Source organism: Bos javanicus, chromosome 3, assembly GCF_032452875.1.
Source record: "Bos javanicus breed banteng chromosome 3, ARS-OSU_banteng_1.0, whole genome shotgun sequence".
Lineage (NCBI taxonomy): Eukaryota > Metazoa > Chordata > Mammalia > Artiodactyla > Bovidae > Bos > Bos javanicus.
This window is the reverse complement of record NC_083870.1, coordinates 103,320,516-103,343,154: the sequence shown is the minus strand read 5'-3', so window position 1 is coordinate 103,343,154 and position 22,639 is coordinate 103,320,516. Positions and strand designations below refer to the sequence as shown.

Here is a 22,639-nt window from a genome sequence, read left to right as displayed (position 1 = left end):
TCCCATCTCCAGGGGATCTTTCCAATCCAGGGATCTAACTAGGGTCTCCTGCATTGCAGGTGAATTCTTTACCAACTGAGCCACAAGGGAAGTCCAAGAATACTGGAGTGGGTAGCCTATCCCTTCTCCAGGGGATCTTCCCAACCCAGCAATCAAACTGGGGTTTCCTGCATTGCAGGCAGATTCTTTACCAACTGAGCCATCAGGGAAGCCCCATAGTAAGTGTTAATATCTGATAAGTCCTTCAGGTTTTGTTTTATCCTTCAAGATTCTTTAGAATTTCCATATAAATATTACAACCAACGTGTCAGTTTTCTATGGAAAAAAATTGTTGAGGTTTAGACGGGGACTGAATCTATAAATCAATTAAACATATTGATAATGTTGAATTGTCCTGCATACCCCTCATGCACGAACATGGCATATTCCTCCAATTACTTGGCTCTACCTTTATTTCTCTAAATAATGTTTTTCTACACATATTTTATTAAAGTTATTAATACATGTTTATTTTTTTAAATGCTCTTATAAGTAATTTTCTAGCTCCTGGTATAGAGAGAGATGTTGGGTTTTTGTATACTTATTAATTCCAATTTCTCTTTGGGTTTGTAAAAATTTTCTACCTATACAATTAGGTGTTCTGCAAATAATGATCGTTCTTCCTTTCCAATCCTTTGGTCTTTTGTTTATTTCTCTTGACTTATCTCACTACCTAGGACCACTAATACAATAGTCAAAAGAAATAGTAAGAGTGAACATTTTTGTTTCACTTTCAGTGTTAGAGAGTAAGTTATCAGTGCTTCACCAGGTAGTATGATAGTTGCTGTAGGCTTCTTCTTCTTTACTGGAGATGATATTTATTACATTAAGAAAGTTCCCTTCTATTTCTACTTCGCTAAAAAGTTTATTTATAATCTTAATTGACGGTTGACTTTTTTTTTGCCAGATGCTTTTTCTATATCTAAGTTAATCACATAATTTTTTTCCTTTACTTCCTGTAATCAGATGAATTACATTGTTTGCTAAATAAACCTTGAATTCTTTAATAAACCCAATTTGATTGTGATATATTATCCTTTTTAATATATTGCTAAATTAAATTTGCTAATATGTTGTAAAGAAATTTTGCAGCAGTCCCCATGAGAGAGATTCATTTGTGCTTTTTCCTTCTTATATGTTTTCGTTATTCTTTGTATTGCGTTTATACTAGTCTTATAAAATGAGCTGGTTAATATTCACATTTTTTTCCTATGCTTTGAAAGAATTTGTTATGATTGCTATTATTCCTCTCTTAAATGTTAGAAAAATTTACCAGTAAATCTATCTTGAGTCTAAAGTTTTCTTTCTAGGAAATTATAGATTCACCTTTTTGGAAAGATAGTGGATTCTTCTGATATGTTCTTCTGAAGTTTTCAGAAGAACTTCTGAGTTCTTATTTGTCAGCTTTGGTAATTTGTGTTTCCATTTGTCCATTTTGTTTGATTATCAAATTTATTGTAATAAAATTGTTTGTAATTTTTAAAATTAGCTTTAAAATGACAGTAGGATCTATAGTAATGTTCCCCTCCTCACCCCTGATGCGGGTAATTTGTATTTTATATAATTTCTTTATTAATCTTGCTAATAGCTTATAAATTATTTCAAAAAGTGAACTTCAGGCTCTGTCAGTTTTTATTGATGGTAGCCTTGTTTACTATTTCCTTGTTTTATGCTCATATCTTTATTATTTCCTTCTTTCAACTGTTTTTTGGTTTTGATTTAGGGCTTCTTTTCTAGTTTCTTGAGATGAAGGTTTAGTTGTTTAATTTTTATTTTAGCATATTCTAACATATGGATTTAAGACTAGAGAATTTCTCCTAAGCTCTGATAATGTTATTTACATCATTATTTATTTTAACATATACTAATTTCCATTTTGATTTTTTCTATCCCATAAATTATTTAGAAGTATATGCTATAATAATTTTGAACGAGTCTGGTACTTACCTGTTATATTTACTTTGACTCCTAGCCTATCTCATGGTTAAGAGTATACTCTGAATGATTCTCACCCTTTGGATTTTTTAAAATTTACACTTATGATGTAACACACAGTTAATTTCTATAAGTGCTCTATGAAGCTATGAAGTTTCTTTTGGTTAATGTTTGCAGGGCAATTTTTCTTCCTAGAGTGTCTGACCTTGTATTAAGGTGTATTTCAAAAAGAAATACAACTTTATTGAGGTATAATTGATGTAACATTGTTAACATGTTATTTAGACATATTTACATATTGCAGAACGAGCAAATAATGTTTCTGGTGGATAACATGTAGGTTTTAAAAACTCCTTTTGAAAATAACCTTTGATGAAAATCTTTAGTCCTTTTTCATTTAAAGTAATTAACTACATACTAAATTCCACTATTTTCTATTGACTTATCTATTTTATATTTGATCTTTTTCCTCACTAAAAAGAGCATTATTCTGGATTGATGAATATTTTATTAGTTCATTTTCTCCTATTTTAGGTTGTTGGCTATATATTATTTATTCTTTTATTGATTTTTCCTAGATATGTTAACATAAATCTTTGACTTATCACAGTCTAATGCAAGTGGTTCATTTTACCCCTTTTCCAGTTATGCTAAATATTTAGAGCACTAACTCTACTTACCCCTTCTATTTCTTATTCTTTTGTTCTTTGCCATATCTTGTCTTTGATTTGTTTTAAATCCCACAAATTTTTATTATTGATTTGCATTCATTATTAATACATATCTATCCTTTCCCTGAGGGACTCTTCATTTCTTTTTGCATTTTTGTGTTTCAGACACTTTCTTTCTGTGTGAAGAACTCCCTTTTAAATGATCTCATATTTTGTTTGTCTGAAAAAGTTTTTATTTAACATTAAAAATTATTTTTAAAAACTTTTTTTGGAAGTGACTTAACCATCAAAGAAGCTGAAAGAGTACTACAAAGAAATCCTGTATGCCCCTAATACTTGGATTTATTGATTTTCAGCAGTTACTATTACAATTTTCAGAATTTTCTGAGAATAATTTACAAATATCATGTTCCTTTACCCTCCAATTCTTCAGAGAATAGTTCCTAATATGTAAGAGAATAGGATATTCTCTTATGTGTTATGTGCTAAGTCGCTTCAGTTGTATCTGACTTTGTGCGACCCTTTGGGCCATAGCCTGCCAGACTCCTCTGTCCGTAGGATTCTCCAGGCAAGAATGCTGGAGTGGGTTGCCATGCCCTCCTCCAGGAGATCTTCCCAACCCAGGGATTGAACCCTGTCTATTACGCCTCCTGCATTTACCACTAGTGCCACCTGGGGAGCCCATTCTCTTATATAGTAGCTATCAACCACAGGGATTGTAACACCGATGCACTTATCTAAACTAATCTAACTCATATTCCAGTTTTATCAATTGTCAAACTAATATTAATATTATTTGTAGCATTCCCCCTGGCAGGTCTACTTTTGCATTAGTTGTTATTTTTTAATTGCCTTGTGTCTATTATACATTCTTAGCCTTCTTTGCCTTTCATGACAGTTATTTTTTAAAGATCAGAAGCTAATTACTTTATAGAATACTCCTCAATGTAGGTTTCTATGATGTTTACTCATGATCAGATTTAGATTTTGTTTTTTTTGGCTGAAAATATGTAGGTGATATATTGTTAGATTTTCACATATGGAGACACATAATGTCTATCTGATTCTTATTGGTGACATTAATTTTAATCACTCAGTTAAGATGTTGTCCAGTTTTTCCACTGATAGCTACCACTTTTTACTTTTGTAATTGCTTTATGGATAGATGTCTTGTAACTGTGTAAATTCTATTCCTTATCAAATTCCATCCCCATAGATTTAGCGTCTGCATCAATTAGGATCCTGGCAGAAGACAGAACACAACAGTAATGTGAACAGGGAAAATTTAATACATAGAATTTTAACTGGTAAAATTTGAACTGGTAAAACTGCTGAAAGGGATAAAAGAGAAGTCTCTGAGATCTAGAAATAGGAATATATATATATATATAAATTTATATATAAAGGAGCTTCTACCTTGTGGCTTAAGAAGAATACACAGGGGCTAAGGATTTAGAAGATACTTCCCTCCTTCCTCCTGCTCTTCTCCTATCTTCCTCCACCAGAGAAAAAAAGACTGAGCTCAAACTTTTTCAAAGAGGGTGTGACTGCCACAAGAATACAATTTGTTACTGGGAGTAGGGATGGAGCCACAGGCCAGAGCTCTCCTAGAAGTGGCCACTGGATGGGGAGAGTGTGTGTAGCCTGAGTATGTGACCATGACTGGTCCACACCAATCAGCTGGCTCTCCGCCTGAGTAACTAAGGAAGGAGAATTGAAGTCCCAACCTAAGTGCCTTCTTGCTGCCATCATTTCATTGCCCTGGTATCTCCCTCTATTGGAAATGCCTCCCACTGTCATCTGCTAAAGAGACAAGTTTACAGGGTAAGGAGAAACTTGTAGCACATCCAGACAAATGATCTCTAAGGCAGAAGGGAAGGCCATTTCTGCAGGTTTGGGGGCTGGAGTGGATAGCTGTAAATTGATTGTTGCTAGACATTTGAGTGACCAGTTCATCCACTGAGGGGTGGGGAGTAAGACTGGGGAGATTGCAAATGGGCATTTACTACTATTTAGGGTTTTAAGGCATTGTGTTAATATGAGATACTTCATATACATCATCCCAAATCTTCCTAAAAACCCTGAGAGATGAGTGTTATTCCGTTCAGTTGCTCAGTCCTGTCTGACTCTTTGAGACTCCATGGACTGCAGCATGCCATGCCTCCCTGTCCATCACCAGCTTCCGGAGTGTTATTAGCCACATTTGATGCGAAGAACTGACTCATTTGAAAAGACCCTGATACTGGGAAAGATTGAGGGCAGGAGGAGAAAGGGATGACAGAGGATGAGATGGTGGAATGACAGAGGATGAGATGGTTGGATGGCATCATCAACTCAATGGACATGAGTTTAGGTAAACTCTGGGAGTTGGTGATGGACAGGGAGGCCTGGTGTGCTGCAGTTCATGAGATCGCAAAGAGTCGGACACGACTGAGGGACTGAACTGAACTGAACTGAATAGATGAGGAGCCTGAGGCTTAGAGTGGTTAAGTAACTGCAAGGCACTAAATGAGCAGTGGGCTCAAAATTAAACCCAGAGCTTCTGCCGCCAGATCTTACTAAACTATCATATTTTAGATGGCATTTAAATTAATGTGATTCTCCTATAGGCCCACCATGTGGATGCCTCCAGGGCAGAACCAAAGCTGGGTTTCTGAATTTATCCTGCGTGGCTTCTCCAGTGACCCCACGACCAACAGGGCCCTCTTCAGTGCCTTCCTTCTTCTTTTCCTGAGCTCAGTCCTTGGCAATGGGCTCATCATCACCCTGATATGCCTGGACACGCATCTCCACACTCCCATGTACTTCTTCCTCTGTATCCTCTCCCTGCTGGATATGGGCTGTGTCACCACCACTGTGCCCCAGATGCTGGTGCATCTTCTTTCTCGATCTCAGACCATCTCCTTTGCTGGTTGTTGGCTACAAATGTGCATCTTTGGTGCCGTGGGCCTGACTGAGTGCATTTTATTTGTCGTCATGGCCTTTGACCGGTATGTGGCCATCTGCTATCCACTGCGTTATACTGTCATCCTCAGCTGGGGCCTGTGCACACGACTGTCAGCTGGGACCTGGGCCTGTGGTTTCTTCTTCTCTCTGATCCACACTTTTTTCACCATGAGACTGCCATACTGTGGGCCCAATATGGTCAACCACTACTTCTGTGAAGGCCCTTCAGTACGAAATTTGGCTTGCGTGGATACTCATGTCATTGAAATGGTGGATTCGGTCATCAGTGTCTTCATGGTTATTGCCCCACTCTCACTCATTCTGGCCTCCTACATCTGTATTTCCCAGGCCATTTTCAAGATTAAGTCCATGCAGGCCCGCTGCAAGGCTTTCTCCACCTGTGCCTCCCACCTGACTGTGATCACATTCTTCTATGCTCCAGCCATCTACATCTACATGAAGCCCAATTCCAGGTATTCCCCTGAGCGAGACAAGCAGATCTCACTCTTTTATAATGTCTTCTCTGCCCTCCTCAACCCTGTGGTCTACAGTCTGAGGAACAAGAACATCAAGGGGGCTTTTCTCAAAGTGATGGGTAAGAGTAGAGTGATCTGTTGAATTAGGAGACAGGCAGAATCTAAGATAGAATGCCCAATATCGAGAAAAGGTGGAGTATCTATAATGTATGAAACCAACATTATACATGTGAACCAATGTAGTATTTGGTCAGTTGAACAAAGGTGGGAAATGAAACTAACATGGCTATCTTGATCAACTTGCTACGTTATGGTGCAATGAGAAATAGCTCCCTAGTCTTAGTGGCTTACAACAGTGAAAGTTCATTTATTGTTCATTTTCCATGTCAGTTGTAAGTAGACTGTGATCTTCTGCCATTTGATTCTTGGATCCGGCCTGAAGGAGGAGGTCTTATCTGGAAATGCCAGTCTTATGACTGAGAAAAAGGAATAATGGCTGAAATATTAACATATGATTTGTATTAATACTCTCAAACATTTGTTAATGTTTTAATTCATTTTTCCCTTAAAAATTTTTTTGAATTAGAGGATAATTATTTTACAATATTGTGATGGTTTCTGCCATACATCAACATGAATCGGTTATAGGTATACATATGTCCCCTCCCTCTTGAATCTGCCTCCCACCTCCCTCCCTAATGTTTTAATACGTTTTTTTGAAGAATCTGACAGAATAATCAGAAAAAAAATAGAATAATATGTTATACAACAGGTTAATGCAAAGAATATACAGCATGGAACCATGTGAGTAAAATATGTATGCATAGGAGAAAAATACAACTTATGGCAATATCCTATATAAAATTATATTTTTTCATTGTTCAGTCACTAAGTCATGTTTGACTCTTTGCGACCCCATGAATTGCAGCACCCCAGGCTTCCCCGGCCTTCACTGTGTCCTGGAGTTTGATAAAACTCATGTCTGTTGAGTTGGTAATGCCATTCTATGTCACAGTAGGTGGAGTGACTTGTGAATTTTCTGTGAATTCACTTGTGAATCTTGTGTGATTCTTCTCACAAGAAAAACTTGTGAATCTTCTGTGAACCCTAAAATATATTAGAAAAGCATAGAAGAATAAATGTTATTGCTTGGGTGCAGCCTACTTGGGGCTCTGAGCCTGAGACTTAGCACGGGCATCCAACTTTCTTTCATGCATCATTGGTGACCCAGATCGTGGGATGAGTCAATTCCAATATTTCTTGAGCATTCATTAAGATGGATCCAACCAGTACCAGGCCCCATGGAAACCAAGACAGATACATGGAGAGGTTTACAGTAAGGAAATTATAATATCACAACTGGACATGGAACAACAGGCTGGTTCCAAATAGGAAAAGGAGTACCTCAAGGTTGTATATTGTCACCCTGCTTATTTAACTTCTATGCAGAGTACATCATGAGAAACGCTGGACTGGAAGAAACACAAGCTGGAATCAAGATTGCCAGGAGAAATATCAATAACCTTGGATATGCAGATGACACCACCCTTATGGCAGAAAGTGAAGAGGAACTAAAAAGCCTCTTGATGAAAATGAAAGTGGAGAGTGAAAAAGTTGGCTTAAAGCTCAACATTCAGAAAACGAAGATCATGGCATCCGGTCCCATCACTTCATGGGAAATAGATGGGGAAACAGTGGAAACAGTGTCAGACTTTAATTTTTGGGCTCCAAAATCACTGCAGATGGTGATTGCAGCCATGAAATTAAAAGACGCTTACTCCTTGGAAGGAAAGTTATGACCAACCTAGATAGCATATTCAAAAGCAGAGACATTACTTTGCCAACAAAGGTCCGTCTAGTCAAGGCTATGGTTTTTCCTGTGGTCATGTATGGATGTGAGAGTTGGACTGTGAAGAAGGCTGAGTGCTGAAGAATTGATGCTTTTGAACTGTGGTGTTGGAGAAGACTCTTGAGAGTTCCTTGGACTGCAAGGAGATCCAACCAGTCCATTCTGAAGGAGATCAGCCCTGGGATTTCTTTGGAAGGAATGATGCTAAAGCTGAAACTCCAGTACTTTGGCCACCTCATGCAAAGAGTTGACTCATTGGAAAAGACTCTGATGCTGGGAGGGATTGGGGGCAGGAGGAGAAGGGGACGACAGAGGATGAGATGGCTGGATGGCATCACTGACTCGATGGACGTGAGTCTGAGTGAACTCTGGGAGTTGGTGATGGACAGGGAGGCCTGGTGTGCTGCGATTCATGGGGTTGCCCAGTGTCGGACACGACTGAGTGACTTAACTGAACTGAATTGATGGTTCCAAAGCACTTACTGAGAGTTATAACAGGGCTGGGCTCGGTGTTGATTTGAATGGATGTGTTCTGCGGCATCAATGATGTGGCAAAGTTCCAGACAGCAGTTCCAGAGGGTTTCAGGCAGAAAGTGAAGGGTCCCATGGGCTGTTGGCGTTCCCTCCATCTGAGGAAAGGATAGGAAGCTATGTGGCTGGTGGAAGGGACTTCCAACTATTGAAAGTTTCCTGCTTTATCTTTGTGGAGAAGGGGACTGCCTGGATAATGGGGAGGAGGTCTTCCTGGTTTTTGGAGTTCCTTCCAGAAGGTGCAAAGTCTACCTGGTGGCAAAGTCTACCTGGTCCCAGGGACCAGGGTAATGGGGAGATGAGTCTTGTGGCTAAAGTGTGATGAGGTTTATTTTTCTTTCATTTAGGACAGATAGTAAGAGAGTTTGTAATTCAGGATGATAGATTTTACCTTAAATAGAAGCAACCTTAATTTTTAAGAATGAGGGATAAGGAATGGAGTAGACAAGAGAGGGTAACACAGCATTTGTAGAGTATCAATGAGGGGATTGGACTGAAGAGGAACACTCAGTAGAGGAGAGCTAGGCGTAATTTCTGAAGGTGCTAGATTTGATGGTGGCAGTGAGCGGGGAGATGCTGAAAGATGTTTTGAGGGAAGAAGTAAGAGCATCTGATAGCTTGGCTTGTAGGTGGAAAGGGGAGAAATCAAGGAAGTTATCAACATTTTAAACTACTTGTACCACTGTCTTTGCTTGCAGTCCACTGATGGGGGCCATTGATTGTCAACTGTTGTCACCGATCCCTGGCACTGGTGACAGGAAGTTACAGCCCTTGCCCTCATGGACATTTACAGTCCACAAACCAGCCGTTCTTAGAAAGTGTATAGACACTTGGGAGTATATAGTGTATAGATACTTAAGGTTAAAAATGTTATTAATTAATTCTCTGTTAACTTGGACTTTATGAGAGTTGTTGGCTTTTGTTTTATTTTTATTTTTTATTTTTCCTCCTGTTCCCTTGAACAAAGAAAACAGCAAAGTGGGTCATAACACCATTCTGTCTGGTGGGACTCGGGTCATCTCTTTGGGGGAAATACTTTGCTGCTAAACTGAAATGTCAGCCTCTCCAAATTCTTTGCCCCTTTGACCCATTTCTACACTAATGATCTCAAGGTTTCTGACATCATTAAATTGGTTGGTAGATTGGTAAATGGGCAGATTGGTAAACTACCACTTATATGCTGTGTTTTGCTGTGCACGAAACTTAAGTCCCACAAGTCTGCTTTCTCTGTTTGCTGATCCCTATGCAAATAAAATTGCAGACTAGATGAAATGAATAATTTCTTAGGGAAATGTAGATTACCAAAATTAAAACTTTTAAAGATAGAATGTTTAAACCAGCTAATTTGCATAGGAAAATAAGAAAACAAGAGAAAGCTATTAAATAACTACTCCATAACAAGATTCAGAGATTGGTAGCGAGAAAGTTTGGGGAGAGGGGAGACGTATGTGGATGAACTTCCAAGTGGACATCAGCTATGTGTGTCCCACATGAATGTTCATGAAAGGGTATCAGCTACAGAGGAGATAAATCAGGGGGGGAAAATGACACGCTCTCTGGATGTCATTCAGGCTTTCTCCCCAGACACTTACTGAGTAGGCACGTGAACAAAATGTCGGTGAAGGCAAGGATAGAAGCTGTCCACGTGGGCTCAGTGCATGGACTTCCCTTTTCTGTGGCTGACCTGGCTACCACTGCTGATGAGTGCTTCTTCAGCAGATATCAGAGGTCAGCTATATGGCACCATTCCCCAGGAGAGCAGGCTGGCACCTGATTATATTGGATCTCTTTCATCATGGAGGGGGCAGTGATCTGTCTTCATGGGAACAGGTAGATTCTAGATATGCTTTTCTTCCCCTGATTATAGACCTTTTGCTAGCATCATTATTTATGAATTCAGAGTGCCCAAGCCACTATCAAGGAACCCCCACAGCATTGCATCTGGTCAAAGAACTCATTTTACAGCTTTGGTCTCATAGACTCAATGGCCTTATGTAACTTCTAACACTTAGAATAAACTGCCCTAACTGAAAGGTAGAATGGCTTATTAAGACTCAGTTATTGCTGTTCGCAGGTAACAATGCCTTGAAGGAATAGGCCCCTGTCTTACATACTCCTTTAAAGTGAGCGTGGGACTTCCATGGTGGTGTAGTGGGTAAGAGTCAGCCTGCCAATGCAGGGGACTTAGGTTTGACCCCTGGTCTGGGAATTTTCCACATGCCATGATGCGACAACTAAGTCCATGAGCCACAACTACCGAGGCTGTGCTCGAGACCCCATGAGCTGCAACTTCTGAGCCTGCACCCCCAACTACTGACACCTGCCAAGTTCTAGGGTCCGAGAGTCACAACGAATGAGCCCCTGTGCGGCAACTGCTGGAGACTGCTCCACGACAGGAGCAGCCACTGCAATGAAGAGCCCATGCACTGCAGCTGCAGAGTAGCCCCGCTTTCTGCAACTAGAGAAAGCCTGTGCAACAACAAAGACCCAGTGCAGCCCAAAATAATATAAATTACAAAAATAAAAGTAAGGAATAAAGTGATGAAGTTTATACTTTGAGTCAGTGACTATATGACACTGGTTCTCCCATAGCTAGAATGCATGGACCCTGGAAATGGGAGTGGATGCTCTTAGTCTTACACCCAATAACTCACAGAATATTTGTTCCCTCTCCCAGGAACTCTGACCTCTGCTAACTTGGAGATCTTCATACCCTAGTAGAGAGTGTTTCCGCTGGTGGACAAAACAGTGATGTCATTGAATTGCAATTTGACGTCATCTTGAGACGTTTGAATATTAAATGGATTACTGTAAGTAAAGCATATAAGAAATAGTACCTGTAAGGTTCTGCTGTTATCGTTATGGGCTTCCCAGGTGGCCCAGAGGATGAAGAGTCCGCCTGCCAATGCAGGAGATGCAAGAGACACAGATTAGATCCCTGGGTGGGGAAGATCCCCTGGAGGAGGAAATGGCAACCCACTCCACTATTCTTGCCTGGGGAATTGCATGGACAGAGGAGCCTGGAGGGCTACAGTCCAGGGGTCACAAAGAGCCAGACACAACTGAGCATGAATTATTATTATTATAATTATGATCATCATTTTTTGTTGTTGTTCTTTTTTGTTGTTGTTGTTCTTATCATTATTATTACTATCCTATTTGCTTGTCTGACTGACATGTACTTTCATTGGCTCACACAAGATTTATAGTCTTGGGGGATGCAAACCCCAGGAATGAAGATGCTGAGGGCAGGCATGCATGATAAGATACCTACATTAACTCATTATTACTAGACAGATGAGCAGGTCTTTCTTAAATTCCTAGAGAGCAAAGGAGAGGAAGGAGCATGGGTCAATGGAATGAGTCCATGGCTGGGAGGCAGGACTTCTAGGTTCTGATTGCCTAAGTATCTCAAGCAGGCCAATGACTTTGCTTCTCTGAGCTTTAATTTTCATGGCTGTAAGAGAGAGTAAGGAACTGGACATGTTGACCTTGAAGGCCCTTTATGACTTGAGCACTGAAATGACCAAAACCAACATCTATGACTCCCTCAGGACTTGGCCCATGGCAAGACTTCAGTAAGAGTTTGTCATCATCACCATCACCTGTGAAATGGGGACCATTACACCTCCCTCCCAGGTGTGCTGAGAAGACTTGGTGAGAAAAGGCCTGGTCAGAAAAGCTTTTTCACACATAAAAGAAAAAGCTCTGTGTGTGAAGATGTCCCAAAGGACCACTAAGACGCTTTTGATCATTACCACCTCCTGCCATTTCCCTCAGCTCCTGCTGCAGACTTAAATCCAAAGAAGTTTCTGGGGCACCTGTCTTAGCAAAGGAAAGCTAATTTTCACAGAGTCCCTCCCAGAGGCACTCTCAGCCTGGGGCTAATTACAGAGAGTCCCTGGATATTAGGATTGCCACAGCCCTAGCTTTTCCTCTCTTGGCAGCCCACCCTCTTCTCCTTGAGGCCAGTAGGCTCACCTGGTTCAAAATTCAGCATACAGAGTCTAGTCTTCTCCCTCATTCCAACCCCCCAGCTGGCCCAATGCCACCTGTAATCACAACAAACTCTGGGACAGCAGGAAGAATTTCAGTTAGAGTTCAGGTGGAGCCATAGACTCAAGCACTAAAGTCTGTGATATTAGACTTTAGTCTTTAGATATTAGACTTTAGTCGCGCCGGGCTCTGTTGCTGGCTCTCCCATTATTGCATTATTGTTGCAGTGAAAAGGAGAAAAAAAGAGGAATGAATTTTCTTTCCTTTTCCTGAGAACAAAGAAGATAAAGAGACCAGTGAGCAAGACTGAACATTCCTAGTTTTTTATTTAACTGCTTCTAACTCTGCACGTCTGTAACTAAGTTTACCTTTCTGCCCTTCTATCTACAGGAGCTACATTTCTCACCGATTACCCTTTGACTCTGCTAAGTACACCCTGTATCTGGTGCTCAACTTATAGCACTCTTCCTCTTATTTGTTGTTGTTGACACAGTCACTCAGTTGTGTCTGACTCTTTGTGACCCCATGGGCTGCAGCACGCCAGCCCTCCCTGTCCTTCACTATCTCCTTTCAAGTGAAAGTCGCTCAGTTGTGTCTGACTTCTTGCGACCCCAAGGATTATACAGTCTGTGGAATTCTCTAGATCAGAATACTGGGGTGGGTAGCCTTTCCCTTCTCCAGGGGATCTTCCTAACCCAGAGATCAAACCCAGGTCTCTGGTATTGCTGCTGTTGCTAAGTCGCTTCAGTCGTGTCCGACCCTGTGCGACCCCATAGACGGCAGCCCACCAGGCTCCCCCGTCCCTGAGATTCTCCAGGCAAGAACACTGGAGTGGGTTGCCATTTCCTTCTCCAATGCATGAAAGTGAAAAGGGAAAGTGAAGGCACTCAGTCGTGTCTGACTCTTAGCGACCCCATGGACTGCAGCCTACCAGGCTCCTCTGTCCATGGGATTTTCCAGGCAAGAGTACTGGAGTGGGGTGCCATTGGCATTGCAGGTGGAATCTTTACCAGCTGAGCCACAAGGGAAGCCCAAGCATACTGGAGAGGGAAGCCCAAGCATACTGGAGTGGGTAGCCTATCCCTTCTCCAGGGAATCTTCCCATCCTAGGAATTGAACCCAGGTCTCCTGCATTGCAGGCAGATTCTTACCAACTGAGCTATCAGGCAAGCCCTCACCATCTCCGAGAGTTTGCTCAGGTTCATGTCTTTTGAGTTGATGATGTCACCCAACCATCTCAACCTCTGTTGCCCTCTTCTCCTCTTGCCCTCAATCTTTCCCAGCATCAGGATTTTTCCCAATGAGTCGGCTCTTTACCTCAGGTGACCAAAGTATTGGAGCCTTAGCTTCAGCGTCAGTCCTTCCAATAAATATTTAGGGTTAATTTCCTTTAGGATTAGCTGGTTTGATCTCCTTGCTGTCCAAGGGACTCTCAAGAGTCTTCTCCAGCACCACAGTTGGAAAGCATCAAACTTTGGCACTCAACCTTCTTTATGGTCCAATTCTCACATCTGTACATGAGTACTGTAAAAAACCATAGCTTTGACTATACAGACTTTCGTTGTCAAAGTGATGTCTCTGTTTTTTTAATATGCTGTCTAGGTTTGTCATTGCTTCTCTTCAAAGCAGCAAGCATCTTTTAACTTCATGGCTGCAGTCACCTTCTAAAAGTCTGTCACCTTTTCCATTTTTTCCCCATCTATTTCCTATGAAGTGATGGGACTGGATGCCATGATCTTTGTTTTTTGAGTTTTAAGCCAGCTTTTTCACTTTCCTCTTTCACCTTCAACAAGAGGCTCTTTAGTTCCTCTTCACTTTCTATCTTTAGGGTGGTATCATCTGCATATCTGAGGTTATTGGTATTTCTCCTAGTAATCTTGATTCTGGCTTGTGATTCATCCAGCCAGGCATTTTGCATTATGTGCTTTGCACATAAGTTAAATAAGCAGGGTAACAATCTACAGCCTTGACATTTTTCTTTTTAACATGTCAGAAAGGAGGTGACCAAACTGCCAGACTCAATTACTGGGTTACTGTGCCAGCCTATGACTGTTTTTGAAACAATACAAGAGGAAGAAGACAAGACCCTCACACCTTTGTTCCTCATCATTAACTCCTGACTGCAAGCTTTTATCTTATATAAGCCCCTAGATTTCTTATTGGAGGGGAGTCTTATAAGCAGGAGCCTACTGCATTCCCCTCTCTGCTGGATGAGAACTAAAGCCACCTTTCTATTTCCTCCAAACCCTGTCTCTGTATTTTTTAATTTGGCTTTGGAAGACAAAACCAAGATTTTGGCCAGCAACATTATCTAGTTGCATGGTTTTAGCCAAATCCCTCATTTCTTCTGCTGGAGAGGAGATTGGCTACCCTCTCTAGTATTCTTCCCAAGTGGCTTAGCTGATAAAGAATCTGCCTGCAATGTGGGAGACCTGGGTTTGATCCCTGGGTTGGGAAGTTCCCCTGGAGAAGGGAACGGCTACCCATTTCAGTTTTCTGGCCTGAAGAATTCCATGGACTGCACAGTCCATGGGGTTGCAAAGAGTTGGGCATGACTGAGCAACTTTTGCTTTCACCTTCATTTCTTCCAGGTCACAATCACTTTACTGGGATATGGAGGGTAGGATGAAGCTTGGCAGTCTTTAAGTAATTCTGTCATTTAAGGAGACAGGATGGCCTGAGTTTCATCTTATCTATGCTCTTGGATTGCTTTTGACTTCGGGCAAGTCACTGCACCTCCTTGGACCTCAGTTTCTTCATCCATCCAATGGACAGATAGGTCCTGCCTGGCTTACCTCTTCTGAGCAGAAGTGAGGGTCAGTGACATGGGGGAAGAGGGGTTAGGGCATTGGCTCAGGGAAGAGTTGGTTATAATTGCCATTCCTGTTCTGAACAGAAGGATTGACAGGGCAAGTTTTCATCTGTCATGAGTCCTGGACCCAACTCCCTCTCCTTCCTGAATCTCTGGGCCCATCAGGCTGGAAGATGTATGTGTATGTATGGGTTGAGGGAGTTGGGGAACAGGAGAAGACTCCCACAGTTTAGTCCTCTGAGACTGTAGCTGAGTCTGAGGAAGAGCTGAGGATTGCAGGGAGCCCTGGGATCAGAGTCCGCCCCTGCCAGCCCCCTAACCCCCCTGCCCAAGGAACCTGAAGTACCCGGATGGAATCCTCAGGTACTCCTAACCCCAGGGATAGTTCAGGGGCACACAGTGGATCAGAGATGCCATGAAGGAGGAAATGTGTCCCCTCCCTGTAAGTTGTGATTCCAGGAAGAAGGAATGGGAAGGGGGATCAGGAAGTAGACACAGGGATGGGACTAACTTTCATGAAGTGGTTATTCTGTGCTGAGCATCGGGCTCACGTGTACCATCACTGGATCTGCATCATCACCTGTGAGAGAAGAAAAGCGTCTTCTGCATTTTAGGGAAATGGAAACTGAACCTTGCCTCAGAAGACAGAGCCAAGTGGGGGTAGCAGTGGCCTCCACGTGCTTCTGGGCTCCTCCTGTTATCAGCCTCTCTGATCTTGTTTGGAGAAGTTCCTTACCCTTTCTGACCCTGTTTTCTCATCTGTCAAATCCCTGCCTCCCAAGGCCTGTGCAAAGTAGGCTCTGAGTGAGCTTGGGCTTCATCCCTAAAGGTGGGAGCCAGTGGGGCCTGGGAGCTCCCTGAGTGCAGAGCTGGTCTTCCACGTGCCATGGTCAGCCCTGCTGAGGGCTGTGAGGAGGCTGGCGAGGGTCCAGAGGACAGTGCCAGGCTGTGTCTCGCTGTCTGGGAGCCTCTGCCAGGGCCAGGCAAGAGGACTGGGCTGAGAGGGTCTGGGCTGCTGGGCTGGGCTCCTCCTGGATGAGGGTCGCTCATTGCTGGCTTCCCCAACCCCTGGCAATAGCAGAGTTGGAAGCCTCCAGCACTAGGTCATCCTGAGACGTCTGGATGCAGTCTGAGTCCTTAGGACTCAGGACTGGAAGCAGCGGTGTGCTGGGAAGCATCTAGCGATAAATTCTGGGAGGTGGGGAAGAATTCTGACTTATACTGTTTTCTGGATTCTGTGTTGAGTAGATACACCCGTCATGGCCAGATTTCAAGCAAACATGATATCACTGAACTCAGACCTAGGGATAGATGTTCAGAGCACTCCATGATTAGATTATTTCCACTGTACAAATCCAGTAGATTCAAACAACTGTTAGAACACAGAGAACAGATATCTGGATTGTAGTAGAATAAAGATGTGAAGAGTTTTCAGTTTTTTTTCTCTAAAATTATTTTTCCATATGGACAATTTTTTAAAGTCTTTATTGAATTTGTTACAATCTTGCTTCTGTTTTATTTTTTAGATTTTTGGCCACAAGTCATGTGGGATTTTATCTCCTAGACCAGTGATCAAACCTGAACCCCATGTATTCAAAGGCAAGGTGTCAACCACTGAACCACCAGAGAAGTCCCCCGGCTTTTGTTTCTAACCTCTGGGTTTGTTTTTTTTTTTCCTGTAAATTGAATTTTATTTTCTTTTTTCACCCCAAATTATCGAGATTTAATTGACATATAATATTCTGTAAGTTTAAGTTGTACAATGTGATGAATTGATACGTGTATATATTGTGAAACTGTTACCATGATAAAGTTAGTTTATGCATTACTTTGGGCTTCCTTGGTGGCTCAGATAGTGAAGAATCTGCCTGCAATGTGGAAGACCAGTGTTTGATCCCTGAGTTGGGAAGATCCCCTGGAGGAGGGCATGGCAATGCACTCCAGTGTTCTTGCAGGAGAATCCCCATGGACAGAGGAGCCTGGCAGGCTACAGTTCATGGGGTTGCAAAGAGTTGGACACAGCTGAGCAACTAAGCACAGCACAGCGCATGCATTGCTTCACCGCACCCCTACCGTTCCGTTGCTGCTCTTATAGTGAGAACGTTAAAGCTTTACTCTCATAGCGACTCTCCAGTATACAGTACAGTATTGTTAACGATAGTCACCATATTGAGGGTTAGATCCCGAGAACTTATTATCTTATAACTGAGAACTTGTCCCATTTGACCAACCTCTCTCCATTTTCCTGCCCCCAGCCCCAGGCCACCACACTGTACTCTCTAAGAGTTGCATGTTTTCAGATTCCACGTGTAAGTGAGATCATACAGTGTTTGTCTTTCTCTGCCTGACTTACTGCACACAGCATTGTGCTTTCAAGGTTCACTGAGCTTTGTTTCTAACATACTTGAATTAATTACTGTTTATGTAATTTAACTTTAATAATGACCTCATTTAACACCATTCCACACACTTCTGAAAAGTCAGTGATTGACTCCGGTGACCTGTGGTTGACTGGGCAGGACCTCTGTATCCAACCTTCTCTTCCTGAATGAATGGAGAACCGAGGCCCAGACAGAAGGCAGGACAGGAGCTGAGTCATGGGAGGCGTGGGCAGGACCTATGCAGGGCTTTCAACACGTTATCTCATTTAATTCTCCTGCAACCCCAGAATGTTAGGGTTATTAAGATATCATTATCGTTTTTAGATGTGCAAACAGGTTCAGAATAACAGCAGTTTATTAGAACGGTCACTAGGACATGACAGATCCTGATTCAGATTCTGTTTCTGCCCTCAGAAGATGTGAATCCTTGGGCAGGTTCCCGCCTGCACTGGACTTCAACTTCCTTGTATGTAACATGTGACTGATGATACTTTTCAGATGCTGTCTTCCAGGACCTGGTTCAAGATCTGTGTAGTTCTCCATGGCCAACTCATAAGTATCATCATGTTCAAGGTGTTGTTCTGGTGGGGAATGGAGTAAGATTTGTTCAAGGTAGTTCAGTAAGAAATAGGAGTGTGACTCAGACATGGGCTAATTGACAAGTTGGGACACAGGGGTTTGGGTGAGAAGAGAGGAATCCGCATGAAGCCTTCAGTTCTTGGGATCTCTGCAAGTGGACCAGGTACTTGAAAAATATAAAGACAGGTCACTATGCCTCCCCAACCAGGATGTGGTTTTCTCCTGCTCTGTCCCCAAGGGGTTCTTCCTTGTGGGGTTCTCGTTGACAGCATTCAGAGAATTCCATCTTGGCATCCCCACAAGGGATAGGGTCTGTTGTGGCAGAAGGCAGGGGTGGCCCTCCCCTTGCTCTCCCAGGGAAAGCCTGGTAAGGAGGCATAAAGTCTCAGCAGCTTGGCCCATTGGAAAGAACTTGGGCTGGCCAAGGCTCTCTCTACCTGCACATGAGGACCTGGAAGGGAAGGCCGTCAGGAGCCAGGGCTGGTCAGGTCAAGTGCAAAGAGCTGAGCAATGCAGAGAAGGCAGGGGATTCATCCTTTCATCTCTCAGAAGCCTGGTGCTTTTCTGGAGACTGGGTTGCCTGGAATCCTGGCTCACTGGACTCAGTTGCCCTGGGCACTTCCTGTTCAGTCTCTTTCCCTTAAGAACAAGTGACAGTCTCTCTGTAACCTGTGAATGCCTGAGGGGTGAGGTGGTCACTGTGCTGGGGGCTATGGGTGGGATCCAGGCATCTGTGGGGGCTGGAGGTCAGCAGTAGCCAGGTCACCCGGCCACTGGGTCCTCTCTGTGCTTCTGCCCCAACATCCCTCCAGGCAGCTCCCACATTCCCCACTTGTCTTTCTTCCCCACCTCACATCCCATTCTTTCTTCCTAGATCTTCTTTTTTCTTCCATTTGCTCATGTAGTAAATATGTATGGATGGTTCATCTGTTCCAAACCATGTTCTAGGAGCTAGAAACAGAAAATGAATAATTTCCTGAGCTTCAGGCCTCCAAGTTCAGCTAAGAGACATTATGAAAGGACAATGCTGGTTATGCTGGGAGAAGCCCTCAACAATGACAGCAGAACCACAATGATTAGTTCCCACTCCCCTGTCCCCTAGAGACCTGGGCTGTTGTGAATTAGGACAGAGACTGTTGGCTTAATGGAATCTTAGGAGACTTTTTTTTTTTTTTCACTAGAAGATGTCCCCCTTCCCATGGAAGTCAAGGTTGACTAATAAGAGGGAGGCTTTTTACAAAGATTTACTAAGTTCTAGTATGGTACTCAGTCCCCAAGTCTCTTGCTACGGATGCCTTCTGCTTCCAGTGCAACCCCAGAGCTTTCCACATGCAAGTGATGGGAGCAGATGGAGAAAACTTTATCATGAGAGATCGTCTGTGGCTGCCACTTTAGCACTTTATCCTAGGAGGGGTCTTATCCTATCTTATCTGGTGGCTGTAACACATAGGCCATGACTCTATAGTATCTCATTCCAAACCTCCAGAAGCTCAAATTGAGGAGCAAGGGGGGAAGTTTGCATTCTTTACCCTTCCCACTTAGAGAGTGTTCACCGGAACCAGGAGAAGATTCTGGTTAAGAGTTGGCTCTGAAACCAGACTGCCTTGATTCACATCCTGGGTTCATTATACAAATCGTATAATTTGGAATGAATCACTTAGTCTCTCTATGATTTGGTTTTCTTTTCTCTGTAAAAGTGGAGGTACTAGTGCTTACCTCAAAGAGTTGTTGGGAGGATTTGATAAAGTTAGTGTAGCAATGCCTGGCACATAGGAAGTGCTCATTAAACATTAGGTATTCTTATTACTGAAAGGCATATTATAAACTCACCCCATTATCCACACTTTATTATAGATATTCCAACTCAATGAGTGGGAGTAAAGTTAACATGAGAGGGAGAAATTTTTTCCAAGATATTAGACCTCTAACTTTATGTCAGAACCTTCTAGGATTACTAGGGTTATAACTTGCCAATAATCACAATGGATTCTGAGAAATAGAGAGAGCATCCAACCAAGGCTTGGGAGATGGAGTGGGTCTGAGAAGGCTTCTTGGTGGGATGATAAATGAGTTGAGTCCTAATATGGGAATAAACGTTGGGTGTGTAACAGAGTATGTGTGGGCGGCAAGGATGCAGGGGTTGTGTTCTTCCATGCTTTATAAAGACCTAGGCAAGGGTCTGAAGATGTGATAGAGGCAGAGACATACATGACTCTGGGCATGCTTGTATGGAAAAGAAGTTGTACAGAAAAGATGGGATGAGGGACAGAGTTGGGCGCTGAGGCGAAAGAAGTCTGAAGGGTGTAGGTCATTTAGGAGGGGTTCTATGTGGGTGTCAAACATTATCTGGCATTGGGAACCCTTAAAGGGTTTTAAACAGGAGACAGCTAGGTCAGTGTTATATTTTGAACAATAACTTGAAGTAGTCCATATGGAGAATGCACTAAAGGAAAAGGGTCCAGAGGCAGGGAGACTAAGGAGGGACTTCTGCAGGATTATGGGTGAGAAATGCTGGGCTCCTAAGCCAGGGCAAAGGAAGGGATGGCTTTGAGGGATATGTAGTGGTCCATTGGTCAGGTGAGGAGCTGGGCCTGGGGATAGTGAAGACTGAGGATGGCCTGATGTGTCCTGTGAGGTTTTATCCTCCCAAAAGGTAACCTCTATAGAAACATACTACAGTGCTTTTATCCATTATACTGTTGATTGAAACTTGGGTAGTTCCCTATCGGGGGCTTTTTTTCTAGTGATTTTGAACATTTCTGTACATGTCTTCTCAAGAATATGGGCTTCCCTGGTGGCTCAGATGGTAAAGAATCTTCCTGCAATACAGGAGACCCAAGTTCAATTCCCTGGGTTGGGATGATCCCCTGCTGAAGCGAATGGCTACCCACTCCAGCATTCTTGCCTGGAGAATTCCATGGACAGAGGAGCCCAGTGGGCTACAGTCCATGGGGTTAGACACAACTGAGGGGCTAACAACTAATATTTTCCTAGAATATATATGTGTGTCTATAAGTATGGAGAAGTATAGTTAGGAATAGAATTGCTAAGCAATATGGAATGTATATGTTCAATTTTAAGAGATACCATCAGATGTTTTCCAGAGGAATAACACAATAATATTAATAATTTTATATGTTAATTATATTGATATTATTTTAATTAATATTAAAATTAATAATACAATAATAATACACTCTCATCAGCAGTGTAAGAAAATTCTGGTTACTGTTGCCAACACCATGTATTTTTCATTTTAGCCATTCTGGTGGGTTTATAGTGGTGTTGTGCTGTGGTCTTAATTTGCAATTCCTGGATGACAAATGATGCTGAGTTTCATTTGATTACTGTCTGTTTAGATAGCCTCATTTGTGAAGTGCCTTTTAAAATCTTTTGCTCATTATTATATTTGGTAGCCTTTGTTTATTTTAAAGAATTTTTTATCCTGGATATAAATTTTAAGTTCTTAATTTTACTATAATCTGTGTATATAATTGTATATAATGATATATATGCAATTATATGTAATTATCTATAATGTAATTACATAAAATATATAATTTATCATCTTTTTCTCTATGTGCCCTGTTTAAGAAATTTCTGCCTATTGCAAGGTGACATAGATATTTTTCTGCATTTGATTCTAAAGATTTATTATTCTATTTTACCATTTAAAACTATAATATATCAGGATTAATTTTTGAGGTTCAGTTCAGTTCAGTCACTCAGTTGTGTCCAACTCTTTGCGACCCCATGAACCGCAGCACGCCAGGTCTCCCTGTCCATCACCAACTCCTGGAGTTCACCCAAACCCATGTCCATTGAGTCGGTGATGCCATCCAACCATCTCATCCTCTGTCATCCCCTTCTCCTCCTGCCTTCAATCTTTCCCAGCATCAGGCTCTTTTACAATGAGTCAGCTCTTCGCATCAGGTGGCCAAAGTATTGGGGTTTCAGCTTCAACATCAGTCCTTCCAATGAATAGTCAGGACTGATCTCCTTTAGGATGGACTGGTTGGATCTCCTTGCAGTCCAAGGGACTCGCAAGAGTCTTCTCCAACACCACACTTCAAAAGCATCAATTCTTCAGCGCTCAGCTGTCTTTATAGTCCAACTCTCACATCCATACATGACCACTAGAAAAACCATAGCCTTGACTTGACAGACCTTTGTTGACAAAGTAATGTCTCTGCTTTTCAATATGCTATCTAGGTTGTTCATAACTTTCCTTCCAAGTAGTAAGTGTCTTTTAATTTCATGGCTGCAATATCATCTGCAGTGATTTTGGAGCCCAGAAAAATAAAGTCAGCTACGGTTTCCACTGCTTCCTCATCTATTTGCCATGAAGTGATGGGACTGGATACCATGATCTTAGTTTTCTGAATGTTGAGCTTTAAGCCGACTTTTTCACTCTCCTCTTTCAC

General features: G+C 42.2%; 1 protein-coding gene and 1 pseudogene across 1 annotated transcript in view; both read left to right on the top strand.

Annotated features, from left to right (window-relative positions):
• LOC133244718 (olfactory receptor 2D2-like) overlaps positions 1-22,639 on the top strand; it is a 136,977-nt pseudogene that overhangs the window by 19,312 nt on the left and 95,026 nt on the right.
• The window catches only part of LOC133245225 (olfactory receptor 2A5-like), a 28,106-nt gene continuing 10,728 nt past the window's right edge, over positions 5,262-22,639 (top strand). Inside the window, exon 1 of the mRNA XM_061413173.1 lies at positions 5,262-6,186. Coding sequence (XP_061269157.1) covers positions 5,262-6,186 — 925 coding nt within the window. The remainder of the gene's footprint in view (positions 6,187-22,639) is intronic.